This window comes from Bos indicus x Bos taurus, chromosome 29 (assembly GCF_003369695.1).
Source record: "Bos indicus x Bos taurus breed Angus x Brahman F1 hybrid chromosome 29, Bos_hybrid_MaternalHap_v2.0, whole genome shotgun sequence".
Taxonomy (NCBI): domain Eukaryota; kingdom Metazoa; phylum Chordata; class Mammalia; order Artiodactyla; family Bovidae; genus Bos; species Bos indicus x Bos taurus.
Window position 1 is genome coordinate 11,593,840 of NC_040104.1, and position 17,859 is coordinate 11,611,698.

Consider the following 17,859-nt stretch of genomic DNA (forward strand, 5'->3'; position numbering starts at 1 on the left):
TAAATTTCAGTAACCAGTTCAAGTTGTCCCAACCACAGGGTGAGCTGTGGTTTGTCACCATGTGAGACACATGCGAGGAGGACAGAGTCTATGGGAGGAAGGGGTGAGGGGGGAGGGGGGTGGGGAGACCGACATTTTTCAGGTGTCCGGGAGCCCACTTTCTGTCACAGAGCCCTGTGTGGGGGCTGACAAAACTGGAGCAGTGACAGCTGAAACCAAGAGATGGCCCCTGGCCCTTGTTGAGTCCCACTTCATGGGGGAGGGGGTGAGGAGTATACAGCCACTGGCCCCTGCCGTTTTTGTCTCTTGCCCTCAACTTCTTTCCACTATTTTCTATCTTGATGAAATCCAGCTCACATACCTCGAACACAGGAAACTCAATCTAGCAGAAGATGATGAGGCTCAGAGGAGACTATACTACCCCTGGTGAATGGAGGTCAGTGCGGTGCCCTTGGTCACCACCTTCAAAGGGGAGGCTGCAGAATATCCCGGAGGTGAAGGGGCTGTTGGTGAGGGCTCAGCTCAGTATAACTCTCCAGATCTGACATCACTGGGGTGAAAATGAAGGTACTGATGGCTCCTGCTCAACAAGGATCTATCCTGGGACTATTCAGCTCAACAACAAATAGTTTCAACTGATATCAGATCCTGCAACCATAAACTCAAGGGGAAAAAAAGGAAAGACTGAAAGCAAAACACAGAATTTTCTAAGCGTGAGGGCCCTTAGATCAGAGTAAGGTGTGCAGCACTGGAGATGGCTGGTAATGTCCCTCCTCCCTTGCTTCTGCATAACCAGTTAATGCCAGCTCTCCCCTCATACTGAGTGCATAGCAGAAACACAACAAACATGGGGACTAGTGTCTTGGGTTTGCACTTTGGCTCCTCAGCTCTTTAGCTGTGTCATTATGATCAAGTCCCTTAAGCTTAGTTTCCTCATCTGGAAAATGGGCACCATGACGATAATCCCACCTTGGGGAGGTGTGTGCCTGGGAGGAGCAAGAGACCCTGAGAGGGCTTTTTGAGCTCCTGAGTCCAGAACAAATATTAATTATTCTGCCTCATCAGAGTCAATGTGGTGATTACAGGTAATCCCTCCTGACATCCCCAGTCCTCAATACTGAGTCAAGCATAGTGACTGCTGTTTTTGAACTATAACCAGACCTCTGACTGAGCTGATGCTTCCATTTTCCTGACTCCACCAGGAGCTAAAACACTGGCTCCTACTACTCTCCTCCTCGCCCTTACCAGCCAACCTTTCCTTGCCAAGTACTTCAAGCCAGAAATCACACAGTAAGGAGAGTTGTAAAGGCTTTCAGTTTCTTGTCAGTTTCCCACATCTCCTTAGGGTAGAACAAAAAGCTGTTACCATGGGAACTTGCACAGTTCAGTCTCCAAGGGTTATGTGGAACTGACCTTCATTCTGCCCTTTATGTTGAAAGCATTCACTGCTGTCTTAGAAACCTTCCTAAGCCTGCTGCTTAAGGATGATATGTGTTTGACTTGATCTAGCTTTTTTTTCCCCCCAGGGTGATTCTGAACATTCAGTCAAGTAACCAGAGGACGGGGGTTCCCTGGTGGCTCAGTGGTGAAGAATCCACCTGCCAGTGCACAAGACATGGGTTCCATCTCTGATCTGGGAAGATCCCACATGATGTGTAGCAACTAAGCCCAGGCATCACAACTACTGAACCTGTGCTCTAGAGCCCCGGGAACCGCAATCAATGAAGCTCACGTGACCTAGAACCCATGCTCCACGACAAAAGAAGCAACCGCAATGAGAAGCCTGTGCACCACAAGTAGAGAGCAGACCTCATCTCCACAACTAGAGAAAAGCCCACGCAGCAACACAGACCCAGCACAGCCAAAATAAATACATAAGTAAAAATTTTAAAAAATGTAACCAAATATTCAGTAACCTAACTTTCCACAGGACTTGACAAAAGCAAGCCACCTATCATGTGCTTATCCCTTGCCCCCAAACACCATGCCTGCCTCGACAATCTGAAAAGTTGCCCAGTACACTCCAGAAGGGAGAATTTTTTTAGTTTTCTTTCTTTCTACAAATTTCTGGGGTTGTGATTAAAATTGGAGATTCCTCCACACTCCCCAGTGATAAATAGTTAAGACAGTCTGAAAGACAGTGGAAAGAGTTCAGGGCTTCAGAGCCCAATTTAACGAACAGTTAAATTGGGATTTAAATTTAATTTAAATCTGATTCCAGATTTAAATCCTATCTTGGCGGCGGCGGTGCTGGGAGCCTGGCTGGTGCGGAGCCGTTAGCGCAGTTGGCGGCAGCGGCGGTCGGCGGCGGCACAGCGCTCAGCGCACACGGGGCCCCGGCAGCAGCTGTAGCGGAGGCGCCCTGCGGTCCCGGCCCCTGCGCGGCCACCCTCGCTCTCTCGGCCTCCCTGCCTCGCTCGCACCATGGCTGATCAGCTGACCGAAGAGCAGATTGCTGAATTCAAGGAAGCTTTCTCCCTGTTTGACAAAGACGGTGATGGCACCATCACAACCAAGGAACTTGGAACCGTCATGAGGTCGTTGGGCCAGAACCCAACAGAAGCCGAATTGCACGACATGATCAACGAGGTGGACGCTGATGGTAATGGCACCATTGACTTCCCAGAATTTTTGACTATGATGGCTAGAAAAATGAAAGACACCGACAGTGAAGAAGAAATCCGCGAGGCATTCCGAGTCTTTGATAAGGATGGCAACGGTTACATCAGCGCCGCAGAGCTCCGCCACGTCATGACAAACCTGGGAGAGAAGCTAACAGATGAGGAAGTAGATGAGATGATCAGAGAAGCAGACATCGACGGAGACGGGCAGGTCAACTACGAAGAATTCGTACAGATGATGACTGCAAAATGAAGACCTACTTTCAACTCCTTTTTCCCCCCTCTAGAAGAATCAAGTTGAATCTTTTACTTACCTCTTGCAAAAAAAAAAAAAAAAAAAAAAAAAGAAAAGAAAAAGTTCATTTACTCATTCTGTTTCTATATAGCAAAACTGAATGTCAAAAGTACCTTCTGTCCACACACACAAATCTGCATGTATTGGTTGGTGGTCCTGTCCCCTAAAGATCAAGCTACACATGAGTTTTCCGATATAAATACTTGTCCTACCTTAACGATAAGGAAGCACTTAATGGGCTCCTGGCAGGCCCGTCTGCTCATGATTAATCACACTGTTCGGGCTGGCCAGTTTTTCATGCATGCAGCTTGACAATTGAGCACCGTCAGGCGTTTGTATTAAAAATGAAAAGTGAAAAAACAAATTCAAAACCTACTCAGAGGGGTTCTAGTTCAAATTGTTAGTGTAAATTGTAGCCGGTTTACTGAGAAGAGGCGTTTAAAATTGGTTCGCCTCAGGATGCCGTGTGGGTAACTGTCCAGGCGGAGCGCCCCTGCTGCAGGGCGGGCCTCTCTACCGCCCCCTGGCGACCGTGACGCGCTGGCGGTGCGCCCGTCTGTGTCTGCGGCGTTGTCCGCGTTGTGCTGAGTGGAATGGGTGTCAGGCTATCACCATTTATACAAATTTTTAAAAAGAAACTTTTATCAAGGGAGCATCTTTGGACTCTGTTTTTAAAACCTTCCGAACCATGACTTGAAGCCGGCAGAGCAGGCTGTGGCTGTGGACTTCAGCACAACCATCAACATTGCTGTTCAAGAAATTCACAATTTACGTCCATTCCAAGTTGTAAATGCTAGTCTTTTTTTTTTTCCAATAAAAAGACCATTAACTTAAAAAAAAAAAATCCTATCTTGACCTTTTACTGGCTCTGTGACCTTGGGCAAATTATTCAGCCTCTTAACTTTGCTTCTTGATGGTAAAATGGGACTAATTTTGTAACAGAATGCTGTGAAGTACAGTCCTTAGGAGGTGGCATTGCTGTGAGTAATTGCTCCTCAGGTAGTTATCAGGCATCAGTTACCCCTGGACCATTAGGGGTTCTGTTCAGCCACTGGTTGGTACCACAGTGGGCCCCTCCCTTGAACAACCAACTGTCAGTGAGTGACCATTCAACCAACAGTTGCCCAAGTGTGGTCCTCAGACTGAAGTGGTGTATGAGGCAGATCTTGCGGTTCTACATAGGGTCCTCTGGCTCCCCAGCTTTAGGCCAGCAGATGAGCTGGTAGCCCAGGGAAGAGGTTAAGTGCTCTATCCCTCAGGGCTCCAGAGCCCTCACCAACATCTCCCAGCAGTCTTGGGCCAGACTTTCAGGTGATGGTGAAACTCTCCCCCATTCCTGTCTCTTCAACCTAATGGCAGCAGTAGCTAGCCTGGGTCACAGTCTGAAGGACACCAGTCACACATCGCTCCCCCTACCATATTCATTTTGGTGGGCTGAGGAGCCTGAGGGCCGGTTAGGTCCTGGGCACCTGCCTCTGTCAGCAATAACAGCTGGGCTGAGTCTGAGAACCTGGCCCTAAAGAAGCTGCCAACTGAGATCTGTTTCTTCATCCAGGACTGGGACCTGAGAGGGAGAAAATGGTACCTTGGGACCTTGCCCTTTCTTGTCAGAACAGATAATGACATTACTTTGGTAGAGATTTACAGGAACGTCATTACTTTGCTATGCCCTGACCTCAAGAACAAATGATCTGACATCAAGAAGTTTGCAACAATTAACCAGGGCCCTCCATCCCTTTTCCTATGAAAAGGCTTTCCTGAAAGCTTTGCGGGAGTTTGGGGTTTTTAAGGCATGAGCCATCCATTTTCTTGCAGCGCCATGAAATAAACCTTTCTCTGCTCCAAACTCTGATGTTTTGGTATTGTTTGGCCTCACTGAACATCGGGCACATGAACTTGTGGTTTGGTAACTATTATGCATCTTTCATTGCCCTTCCGCAAACTCCAAATCGGTCTTCATACTTGCAATATCCAGGTAACTTCAGTTCAGTTCAGTTCAGTCACTCAGTCGTGTCCGACTCGTTGCGAACCCATGAATTGCAGCACGTCAAGCCTCCCTGTCCACCACCAACTCCTGAAGTTCACCCAAACTCATGTCCATTGAGTCGGTGATGCCATTTAGTCATCTCCTCCTGCCCCCAATCCCTCCCAGCATCAGAGTCTTTTCCAATGAGTCAACTCTTCGCATGAAGTGGCCAAAGTATTGGAGTTTCAGCTTTAGCATCAGTCCTTCCAAAGAACACCCAGGACTCATCTCCTTTAGGATGGACTGGTTGGATCTCCTTGCAGTTCAAGGGACTCTCAAGAGTCTTCTCCAACACCACAGTTCAAAAGCATCAATTCTTTGGCGCTCAGCTTTCTTCACAGTCCAACTCTCACATCCATACATGACCACTGGAAAAACCATAGCTTTGACTAGATGGAACTTTGTTGGCAAAGTAATGCCTCTGCTTTTGAATATGCTATCTAGGTTGGTCATAACTTTCCTTCCAAGGAGTAAGTGTTTTTTAATTTCATGGCTACAATCACTAAACTTAGGATTAATTAAAAAAAAATTACTTCCAGCTAACTCCCTGGTAGCTCAGCCGGTAAAGAATCCACCTGCAATACAGGAGATCCACTTTTGATTCCTGGGTGAGGAAGAGCCCCTGGAGAAGGGAATGGTAACATACTCCAGTATTCTTGCCTAGAGAATTCCATGGACAGAGGAGCCTGGCGGGCTACAGTCCAAGGGATCGCAAAGAGTCAGACACGACTGAGCAACTCAGCAGAGCACATCTCCACCCTTTCTTGAAGCTCACCATCTCCTGCCTCCCTCTTCTGCTTAAAACTCCCTTCACCCTCCACCTGGTAGCAGTCTAAGCACAGCCTGATGTGCTGTCAGGATCTGCCCCTCCATCCTCTTTTTCCACGTGTCTGCTGTGCCTACTCTTGTTGTTTTCCAAACTTTTGAACCCCTCAGCACTCAGGACACATCACAGAGGCCATGCTCTAGGGGGAGGAGGAGGGAGAGTTGGGGAGGGGGAGAGCCCTTCTCTCCCAGCTCAGTCTTTCCTTTGACCACAAGGGGGCTCCCAAGGGACCTTCCCTAAGAGCAGTTGGAAATCCAATGCCCTAATCCTTCACCTCTGCTGACTCCAACCCTCCTCCTCCCTCCTGCTCGAACCCCCCCATCTCCAGCTAGGATTCCTCACCTGCAGTTGTGATGCCTCACCTGCAGGGCACAGAGGGATGGAGGGAGGGCTCTGCATAGTAAATGCTACGTGGTCCTTACAGAGAACCTGGGAGGGCAGGAGGAGTCTTTGGGAGAGGGAGCAAGGAAGTACAGAGGCAGCTTACTTCATCTTTGCATACCTCTCTCTCTTTTTTTTCCAGTCACTCTCTTTGGTAGGGGGTTTATAAGGAGGAAATGAGTTAGTTCTGGGGGAGACTAATGCCCTGCTCTCAGGCCAGACTCAATAAAGGGTCATGATTTTCATCACCATGGCTGAGCTTCCACACTCAGTCCATTCCTACCTCTGCAACTCAAGCCCTTCTCACATGGACACTAAGGAGAAAAAACTTCAGATTCTTCAGAGACTGCATCAGTCAAGAGAATGACAGGACTCAGATGGCTGGATGGAACTCAGATCCATAGCATTCAGCTTTAATCACTACAGAGGCCAAGAAACAGGTCATCTAACATGTAGCCCTCCCTGAAACTTCCTGAGAGTAAAATGCACTTCCACCATTTAAGAGAAGTCTCTTCATTGTCTGGCCTCTGGCTCTGACTTAAAAGCCATTTTAAGCTACTACATGTGGAACTTCATTTCTTTTTATCCCATCCCAGCTGTTGAGATGACCCAGAAAGGATATCACTCTGCAGCTGGCAGTCTCCACCCAACACCACGCTTTCTCATCTGCAGACCAAGTTGAGGAAATAGATTCAACCTTCCTTAAGGAAGTATCAATACAAAGGTCAAGTCGAAGACACAGTCAGGACAAATAACAGGAGTCTGTATAGGGTCACTCAAGTGTATCTGTTCAAAGTTCAAGATCATGAGACTGCTTTTCTTGCTGACCTGGGGTCATTCTAGGCTGCTATAGAGTGGGGGCAGCTCCAGATCCTACACCTGCTAGTAATGTCTGACCCTAAAAACTTGTAGGTACAGGAGAGGCGGGTGTGTTGGGGCAACAGTGTAGCTACAGAAAAAGAGAAAACCAGACCAGAACCTCCTCAAATCTCATGACTTAGGCAGAAATCTACAAAGGCCATTACCACACGGGTGAGAGGGGGCAGTTCTGTATTAGAGCTGCAGTGAGCTCTGGGCTCCTAGTGCAGAATATCCACCAGAAGCCAGGCTCTCCAGCAGCTGCCCACCTGCTTTTATCAGACTCAGCCTTCTCCAGCCCTCTTCCACACCCCCCAGAAATATCCAGAGAACACAGTCAGTCAGAGCTCTCATACACTGCTGAAAAATGTTTTTTTAAAACCCAGTGTTTAGTATCACATTCAATCTTGTACTCCTTGGTTTGGCATTCAAAACTCTGCACCCGTGTACCCAGAGCTGACTCTTTCAGTGAAATCTCCGTCTACTCTCCTATGAGCTGTGGACTCCACCAGCACTCTGTTCTACTGATTCCCAGAACAAACAACATACTTCCAATCACCTGACAAATATTTCACATCTATGAAGATCAATATAATGGGGATCCTGCCCTCTGGGAGCTCACCACTCTGCTGCTCTGTTTTTGCTCTTACCATTTCCTCTACCTGGGCTACAATTTCTTCCCCACACCTTCTCCAACTTGAAAAATGCCTACTGACCCTTCATTGTCAGATATCCGGAAAGCGTTACTTGCTCCTTCTCTGAAAGTCTTCATCCTACTCTTCAGTGATGCTCTGTAAGCACCACATGAAAATTACTACATAGGAATCGTCGTGTTTCTCCAGCAAGACTGAGAAATACCCAGGGACCCAGTGCATGTCTCATGTATGTCAGCATCCTTGCACTGAGGTCAATGCCTAGTATGCATGAGGTGCTCAGTGAGTGCTGACAGCAAGGGGGACCTTCATGTTTTAGCATACTTAGAGGAGCAGGAACCAGATTTACTCTCCTGCCTCAAACAACTGCAAACCAGACACAATAAATGAAACAGTGTTCAGACATTGGACATCAGGTAGTAGAGGATGAATTTCTGGTGTGTGTGTGTTGGGGATTCAATTGTAGGTGAATTCTATGATTGTCTCAACTCTAGACAAAATTTCCAGGACATGGCATAGGGACAGGGTATCCAACCAGAGCCCAACAGTCTTCCCAAGTTGGGAAGAGAGAGTTGGGCCTGGGTAGCCAGAGGTCACAGGGTAGAGCTACACAGAGAGAACTCTGGAAATCTTCATGACAACCCCCTCCAAGTTTCTGCTGAGTGTTGACAATACTGATCAGGTTTAGAGAGAACAATCCTTGACCCTCAAACTGAGCCAAGATTAATTTGTGTCCTCACCTACTGGAGTAGCTGCTGCTGCTAAGTCGCTTCAGTCATGTTCGACTCTGTGCAACCCCATAGACGGCAACCCACCAGACCCCGCCGTCCCTGGGATTCTCCAGGCAAGAACACTGGAGTGGGTTGCCATTTCCTCCTCCAATGTATGAAAGTGAAAAGTGAAAGTGAAGTCGCTCAGTCGTGTCCGACTCTTAGCGACCCCATGGACTGCAGCCTACCAGGCTTCTCCGTCCATGGGATTTTCCAGGCAAGAGTACTGGAGTGGGGTGCCATTGGAGTTACCTCCTAATTCAGATGACATGAATAGAGCATTGACGAGGATATTGCTGTGGTAGTGGGGAAAATTAACTATGGCCTAAAGGCTGGTATGATCTCAGCTAACAAAGCTGAACAGCAAGCCTTCAAAGGATCAAACTGCTTTCAAGTAACTTAACAATGTCCCCAAACAATGCAAGAATATTTATAAAAATATAAAAATATTAAGCACTCAACAGGGTTAAATTTACAGCATCAGACATCCAATTTGGCTTCCCTGGTGGCTCAGACGCTTAAAAATCTACATCCAATTAAAAATTTCCAGTGTACAAAGAAGCAGGAAAATATGTTCCATAGCGAGGGGGAACAATCAATCAGTAGAAACACACACAAAAATACAGATAACAGAATTAGCAGGCAAAGACATTGAAATGTTTACTACAACCATGGCAGATATACTCAAGAAGCTAAAAAATATTGAGTATGTTAAGTAAAGTCATGGAAAATATAAAAGGATCCACATCAAACACCTAGAAATGGATAAAAGTATACTGGATGGATGTAATAGCAAATTAGATACAACAAAAGAAAAAAATCAGTAAACTTGAAGAAATAGCGACTGAAACTATGCAAAACACCCATAAGTTAAAAAAAAAAGAAAATAAACTGTGGGGAAAAAATAAACAGCATCAGAGAGCTTTGAAGCAACTTTAAGAATACTAAAATGTATGTAGCTGGAGTCCCCAAAGAAGTGAGAGACAAGAGAACAGAGAAAATAGCTGAAGAACTATTGACTGAAAAGTTTCCAAAATTGATGAAAGCTTTAAACCCACATATAGAAAAACTCAACCAACTAAAGCACAAGAAATATGAAAACTACACCAGACACATCATAATTCAGTCATTTAAAACAAGTAATAAAAGAAATATAGTGAGAAGGAGGTAAAAAAAAGACAAGGACAGAAGAACTAAAATAACAATAGAGATTTAAAAAATTTTACATTTATTTTTTATTTTTTAATTTTATTTTTTAACTTCACAATTCATGTTGATATATGGCAAAACATTTATTTATTTTAATTGGAGGTTAATTAATTTATACTATTGTAGTGGTTTTCACCATACATTGACATGAATCAGTCATGGGTGTACATATGTTCCCCATCCTAAAAACTCTTCTCACCTCTCTTTCCACACCATTCCTCAGGGTGATCCCAGTGCACTGGCCCTGAGCCCCTGTCTCATGCACCAAACCTGGACTGGCAATCTATTTCACATATGGTAATATACATGTTTCAGTGCAATTCTCTCAAATCATCCCACCCTCACCTTCTCCCACAGAGTCCAAAAGTCTGTTCTTCACATCTGTGTCTCTTTTGCTGTCTCGAATATAGGGTCGTTGTTACCATCTTTCTAAATTCCATATATATACACCTTAATAAACTATATTGGTGTTTTTCTTTCTGACTTACTTCACTCTGTATAATAGGCTCCAGTTTCATCCACCTCATTAGAGCTGATTCAAATTCATTCTTTTTAATAGCTGAGTAATATTCCATTGTGTATAAGTACCACAGCTTTCTTATTCATTCGTCTCCAATGGACATCTAGGTTGCTTCCATGTCCTAGCTACTGTAAACAGTGCTGCGATGAACATTGGGGTACATGTGTCTCTTTCAATTTTGGTTTCCTCAGTGTGTATGCCCAGCAGTGGGATTGCTGGGTCATATGGCGGTTCTATTTCCAGTTTTTAAAGGAATCTCCACACTGTTCTCCATAGTGGCTGTACTAGGTTGCATTCCCACCAACAGTGAAGAGGGTTCCCTTTTCTCCACACCCTCTCCAGCATATACTGCTTGTAGACTTTTGTATAGCAGCCATTCTGACTGGCATGAAATGGTACCTCATTGTGGTTTTGATTTGCATTTCTCTGATAATGAGTGATGTTGAGCATCTTTTTATGTGTTTGTTAGCCATCAGTATGTCTTCTTTGGAGAAATGTCTGTTTAGTTTTTTGGCCCATTTTTTGATTGGGTGGTTTATTTTTCTGGAATTGAGCTGGAGTAGCAGTTTGTATATTTTTGAGGTTAATTCTTTGTGAGTTGCTTCATTTGCTATTATTTCCTTCCATTATGAAGGCTATCTTTTCACTTCACTTATAGTTTCCTTCATTGTGTAAAAGCTTTTAATTTTAATTAGGTCCCATTTGTTTATTTTTGTTTTTATTTCCAGTATTCTGGGAGGTGGGTCATAGAGGATCCTGCTATGATTTATGTCGGAGAGTGTTTTGCCTATGTTTTCCTCTAGGAGTTTTATAGTTTCTGGTCTTACATTTAGATCTTTATTCCATTTTGAGTTTATTTTTGTGTATGGTGTTAGAAAGTCTTTTAGTTTCATTCTTTTACAAGTGGTTGACCAGTTTTCCCAGCACCACTTATTAAAGAGATTGTCTTTTCTCCATTGTATATTTTTGCCTCCTTTGTCAAAGATAAGGTGTCCATAGGCGCGTGGATTTATCTCTGGGCTTTCTATTTTGTTCCATTGATCTATATTTCTGTCTTTGTGGCAGCATCATACTGTCTTGATGACTGTAGCTTTACAGTACAGGCTGAAGTCAGGCAGGTTGATTCCTCCAGTTCCATTCTTCTTTCTCAAGATTACTTTGGCTATTCGAGATTTTTTGTATTTCCATACAAATTGTGAAATTATTTGTTCTAGTTCTCTGAAAAATACCATTGGTAGCTTGATAGGGATTGCATTGAATCTATAGATTGCTTTGGGTAGTATACTCATTTTCACTATATTGATTCTTATGATCCATGAACATGGTGTATTTCTTCATCTATTTGTGTCCTCTTTGATTTCTTTCATCAGTGTTTTATAGTTTTCTATATATAGGTCTTTTGTTTCTTTTCATTGCAATCGTGAATGGAATTGTTTCCTTAATGTCTCTTTCTGTTTTCTCATTGTTAGTGCATAGAAATGAAAGGGATTTCTGTGTGTTAATTTTATATCCTGCAACTTTACTATATTCATTGGTTACCTCTAGTAATTTTCTGGTGGAGTCTTTAAGGTTTTCTATGTAAAGGATCATGTCATCTGCAAACAGTGAGAGCTTTACTTCTTCTTTTCCAGTCTGGATTCCTTTTATTTCTTTTCCTGCTCTGATTGCTGTAGCCAAAACTTCCAAAACTATGTTGAATAGTAGTGGTGAGAGTGGGCACCCTTGTCTTGTTCCTGACTTTAGGGGAAATGCTTTCAATTTTTCACCATTGAGGATAATGTTTGCTGTGGGTTTGTCATATATAGCTTTTCTTATGTTGAGGTATGTTCCTTCTATTCCTGCATTCTGTAGGGTTTTATCATAAATGGATGTTGAATTTTGTCAAAGGCTTTCTCTGCATCTATTGAGATAATCATATAGTTTTTATCTTTCAATTTGTTAATGTTGTGTATTACATTGATTGATTTGTGGATATTGAAAGATCCTTGCATCCTTGGGATAAAGCCCACTTTGTCATGATGTATGATCTTTTTAATGTGTTGTTGGATTCTGATTGCTAGAATTTTGTTAAGGATTTTTGCATCTATGTTCTTCAGTGATACTGGCCTGTAGTTTTCTTTTTTTGTGGCATCTTTGTCAGGTGTTGGTATTAAGGTGATGGTGGCCTCGTAGAATGAGTTTGGAAGTCTACCTTCCTCTGCAAATTTCTGGAAGAGTTTGAGTAGGATAGGTGTTAGCTCTTCTCTAAATTTTTGGTAGAATTCAGCTGTGAAGCCGTCTAGTCCTGGGTTTTTGTTTGCTGGAAGATTTCTAATTACACTTTTAATTTCTGTGCTTGTGATGGGTCTGTTAAGATTTTCTATTTCTTCTTGGTTCAGTTTTGGAAAGTTGTACTTTTCTAAGAATTTGTCCATTTCTTCCAAGTTGTCCATTTTATTGGCTTAAAATTACTGATAGTAGTCTCTTATGATCCTTTGTATTTCTGTATTGTCTGTTGTGATCTTTCCATTTCTAATTTTATTGATTTTGTTTTTCTCCCTTTGTTTCTTGATGAGTCTGGCTAACGGTTTGTCAATTTTATTTATCGTCTCAAAGAACCAGCTTTTGGCTTTGTTGATTTTTGCTATGGTCTCTCTTGTTTCTTTTGCATTTATTTGTGCCCGATTTTTAAAGATTTCTTTCCTTCTAATAACCCTGGGGTTCTTAATTTCTTCCTTTTCTAGTTGCTTTAGGTGTAGAGTTAGGTTATTTATTTGACTTTTTCTTATTTCTTGAGGTAAGCCTGTATTGCTATGAACCTTCCCCTTAGCATGGTTTTCACAGTGTGCCATAGGTTTGCAGTTGTTGTGCTTTCATTTTCATTCATTTCTTTGCATATTTTGATTTATTTTTTGATTTCTTCTGTGATTTGTTGGTTATTCAGCAGCATGTTGTTCAGCCTCTATATGTTGGAATTTTTAATAGTTTTTCTCCTGTAATTGAGATCTAATCTTACCTCATTGTGGTCAGAAAGATGCTCGGGATGATTTCAATTTTTTTTGAATTTACCAAAGCTAGATTTATGGCCCAGGATGTGATCTATCTTGGAGAAGGTTCCGTGTGCAGTTGAGAAAAAGGTGAAATTCATTGTTTTGGGATGAAATGTCCTATAGATATCAATTAGATCTAACTGGTCTATTGTATCATTTAAAGTTTGTGTTTCCTTGTTAATTTTCTGTTTATTTGATCTATCCATCGGTGTGAATGGGGTACTAAAGTCTCCCATTATTATTGTGTTATTGTTAATTTCCCCTTCCATACTTGTTAGCATTTGTCTTACATATTACTGTGCTCTTATGTTGGGTGCATATATATTTTAAATTTTTATATGTTCTTCTTGGATTGATCCTTTGATCATTATGTAGTGTCCTTCTTTGTCTCCTTTCATGGCCTTTATTTTAAAGTCTATTTTATCTGATATGAGTATTGCTACTCCTGCTTCTTTCAGTCTCTATTTGCATGGAATATCTTTTTCCAGCCCTTCACTTTCAGTCTGTATGTGTCTCTTATTTCGAGGTGGGTCTCTTGTAGACAACATATTTAGAGGTCTTGTTTTTATATCCATTCAGTCTTTTGGTTGGGGCATTCAGCCCATTTACATTTAAGGTAATTATTGATAAGTATGATTCTGTTGCCATTTACTTCGTTGTTTTGGGTTTGAGTTTATACACCCTTTCTGTGTTTCCTGTCTAGAGAAGATCCTTTCACATTTGTTGAAGATCTGGTTTGGTGGTGTTGAATCCTCTCAGCTTTTGCTTGTCTGTAAAGCTTTTTATTTCTCTTTCATATTTGAATGAGATCCTTGATGGGTACAGTAATCTGCACTGTAAGTTTTTTTCTTTCATCACTTAAGTGTGTCCTGCCATTTCCTTCTAGAGAAGGCAATGGCACCCTACTCCAGTTCTCTTGCCTGGAAAATCCCATGGACAGAGGAGCCCGGTAGGCTGCAGTCCGTGGGGTCGCTAAGAGTCAGACAGGACTGAACGACTTCACTTTCACTTTTCACATTCATGCATTGGAGGAGGAAATGGTAACCCTCTCCAGTGTTCTTGCATGGAGAATCCCAGGGACAGGGGAGCCTGTTGGGCTGCCATCTATGGGGTAGCACAGAATCAGACATGACTGAAGCTGAAGTGACTTAGCAGGAGCAGCAGCCATTCCTTTCTGGCCTGAAGAGTTTCTTTTGAAGAATCAGCTGTTATCCTTATGGGAATCCCCTTGTGTGTTATTTGTTGTTTTTCCCTTGCTGCTTTTAATATTTGTTATTTGTGTTTGATCTTTGTTAATTTGATTAATAAGTGTCTTGGGGCGTTTCACCTTGGGTTTCTCCTGTTCGGGAATCTCTGGGTTTCTTGAACTTGGGTGACTATTTCCTTCCCCATTTTAGGGAAGTTTTCAACTATTATCTCCTCAAGTATTTTCTCATGGCCTTTCTTTTTATCTTCTTCTTCTGGGACTCCTATGATTCAAATGTTGGGGCTTTTAACATTGTCCCAGAGGTCTCTGAGGTTGTCCTCATTTTTTAAAATTATTTTTTCCTCTCTGCTTCATTTATTTCCACCATAAGGAGTCTTGGTTAGCAACAAAGCCTGCTTGAAGTTTGGTAGAGTATGCCTCTCTGGGCCTGCAATTGCCCCCTTCCAGCTCTGGCTGCCCTCGCCTACATCTTCGGTGGGGGATAGGCCAATCCACAGAGCTAGCCGGCTAGCTCTGCTCAGTCCTTTGTTCTGTGAGTGGGCCTGGAAGTTTCTTAGGTTAGGGCTTTTTGTGGGATAGCTATCCCACAATCTGGTTTGCTATCTCAAGTTAGTTCCCTCAGATTACCCTTGGGGCATTCAGGCCTGGTCTTTACCCTAAGCAATGGAGTTTGCGCCTCCCTGTCCAGTCCCCGTTTACTAGTGATGGCGAGAGCATCTGAGCTGCTTCTCAGCTGGGAGTTGCTGTTAGGAATGTAATCTGTGGTTTTAATTATTTATTTATTTTTCCTCCCTGTTATGTTGCCCTCTGAGATTCCAAAGCTCACCACAGACCTGCCAGTGAGAGTGTTTCCTGCTGTTTGGAAACTCCTCTCTGTTTTAAGACTCCCTTTCCAGGACTCCATCCCTACCTCTTTTGTCTCTCTTTTTATCTTTTGTATTTTTTCCTACCTCCTTTTGAAGATAATGGGCTGCCTTTCTGTGTGCCTGATGTCCTCTGCCAGCATTCAGAAGTTGTTTTGTGGAATTTTCTCAGCGTTCAAATGTTCTTTCGATGAATTTGTAGGGGAGAAAGTGGTCTCCCAGTCCTATTTCTCCACCATCTTAGGACTGCCCCTCAGACCCTCTAATCTTATGCCATGGCCATTGGGCAATTCCAACAAGATTCATGCTTATGGGGTATCAACCAGGACCCAAAAGATTCTGAAGAGCCACCACTGTATGCTCCAGGGACTCAAGTCCTAATTAAAGCCTGGAAATATGGGTCCCCATAGGCTCAACTCCAGACCACATGGAAGAATCTGTAATACTTTCTACCCTCACAGCATTCAAGATACAAGGTCATGACTCCTGGATTCACTACTCATGAGTCAAGCATAGAAGAAAACAGAAGAGTACACTCAATACATCTGTGAGCCCTGGGAGACCTCAGCTACCTATTCAGGACTATAAATGAGTGCTATTTTAATGAACACCCCCAAAATTAAGTTTCCATGGATAAGATTTCTCAGGATAGCTCTAAAGAGCCAACACAGCTTGGCAGGGATTGTACTCCAAAATAGACAGGAGATAGATCTCCTGATCCCTGAACAAGTAGGGACTTGAGCCATCTTGAACGAGATGTGTTGTTTCTGGGTAAATACCTCCAGTCAAGTTAAAGAAAGTCTCACAGTCCTTAAGAAAAACATTCATATCCTACAGGATTTCAGAAAACGAGCTGGAGAGTTCTTGGGGTGGCTGTAATCCTTCTCTTGGCAAGGGGGGAATTTGGAGTTGTCTAATGCTCCAAAATCACTGCAGATGGTGATTGCAGCCATGAAATTAAGACACTTACTCCTTGGAAGGGAAGTTATGACCAACCTAGATAGCATATTCAAAAGTAGAGACATTACTTTGCCAACAAAGTCTGTCTAGTCAAGGCTATGGTTTTTCCAGTAGTCATGTATGGATATGAGAGTTGGACCATAAAGAAGGCTGAGCACCAAAGAATTGATGTTTTCGAACTGTGTAGTTGGAGAACACTCTTGAGAGTCCCTTGGACTGAAAGGAGATAATCTCAGTCAATCCTAAGGGAAATCAATCCTGAATAATCATTGGAGGGACTGATGCTGAATCTGGACCTCCAATACTTTGGCCACTTAATGTGAAGAACCAATTCATTGGAAAAGACCATGATTTGGGAAAGATAGAAGGCAGGAGGAGAAGGGGATGACAGAGGATGAAACAGTTGGATAGCATCACCAACTCAGTGGACATGAATTTGAATGAGCTCTGGGAGTTGATGATGGACAGGGAAGCCTGGCATGCTGCAGTCCTGGTGTGCTGGGGTTGCAAAGAGTCAGACACGACTGAGTGACTGAACTGAATTCGAAACACCAGCAGGAGTGGGCGCTTTCTTCAAGGTTGTTCGAGAAAGCCACACAGATTTAGACTACCACCTTGCCCTAGCCTACCACCTTGCCCTAGCCTACCACCCTACCTTCGATGTCCTAGCCTTCAGTATTACCTTTTCATTCCTTCTTCCCTAGGTTCTGAGAACAGGAAAGAAATAAACATTTTTGAATATCACACACAAAGCCCAGTCTGTGCTAGGTGTTGGCAACAATTTTAATAACAATTGTAAGTTAATGACAGAAGTTGTTATCAAATTGGAGTGAAATCTCCCTATATCCCATTCAACCTTTTCCTTATTCTACTCTGAAAATTTGCCATAGGGTACTTTTTTTTTTATCATGAAAAACTTTTGATGCAAAGAGCCGACTCATTAGAAAACCCTGATGCTGGGAAAGATTGAAGGCAGGAGGAGAAAGGGATGACAGAGGATGAGATGGTTGGATGGCAATCCTGGCTCAATGGACATGAGATTGAGCAAGCTCCGGAAGATGGTGAAGGACAGGAAAGCCTGGTGTGCTGCAGTCCATGGAGTGGCAAAGAGTTGGACCCGACTGAGCAGCTGAACAACAACAATAACAACAACAAAGGCTGGTTCTCATGCCCCCACCCAAATCTTGATTTTCCAATGTAAAAAACCCCCAACATATCTGTCCACACTTCAAGTTCGGTTCGTTCAGTTCAGTTGCACTAGTCCATACTCCCACTTCCTGTCTAAAGGAAGGATTGGAAGCTAGGGGTCAGCACCTTCACTCAGTGTCCAAAGGGTCTTCTCTAGCCTCTTTCTACAGTTTCTGGGTTCTTTAAATATACTTCCTTCCCCTTTACGTCTTTAATCTATTGTATCCTTCTTATGCTTTAGCCTCAGTTTCCTTTGTTCTCCTTTATTCTTGCAGTCTAACATCTCACTCACCTACTCAAAGATCCCCATCAGCCAGAGGATAAAACTCATACTCTTGAATGTGAGTTTGAACTTCAAGCCCACCCCAACCCACCCTGGGACCTGGTCTTGGTTCCCCTCTTCTACCCTGTCCTGTGTATCATTGGTGCTCTTGTCCAGACTATCAAGTCTTT

At 43.2% G+C, this 17,859-nt stretch overlaps 1 protein-coding gene across 1 annotated transcript; it reads left to right on the forward strand.

Moving 5' to 3' along the window:
• The first annotated feature begins 2,241 nt into the window (after positions 1 to 2,241).
• On the forward strand, positions 2,242 to 3,261 carry LOC113886246 (calmodulin-like). The gene has a single exon (XM_027532303.1). It carries the CDS (start codon positions 2,425 to 2,427, stop codon positions 2,872 to 2,874), a length of 450 nt encoding a protein of 149 aa, XP_027388104.1. The 5' UTR covers positions 2,242 to 2,424; the 3' UTR covers positions 2,875 to 3,261.
• The last annotated feature ends 14,598 nt before the right edge of the window (positions 3,262 to 17,859 follow it).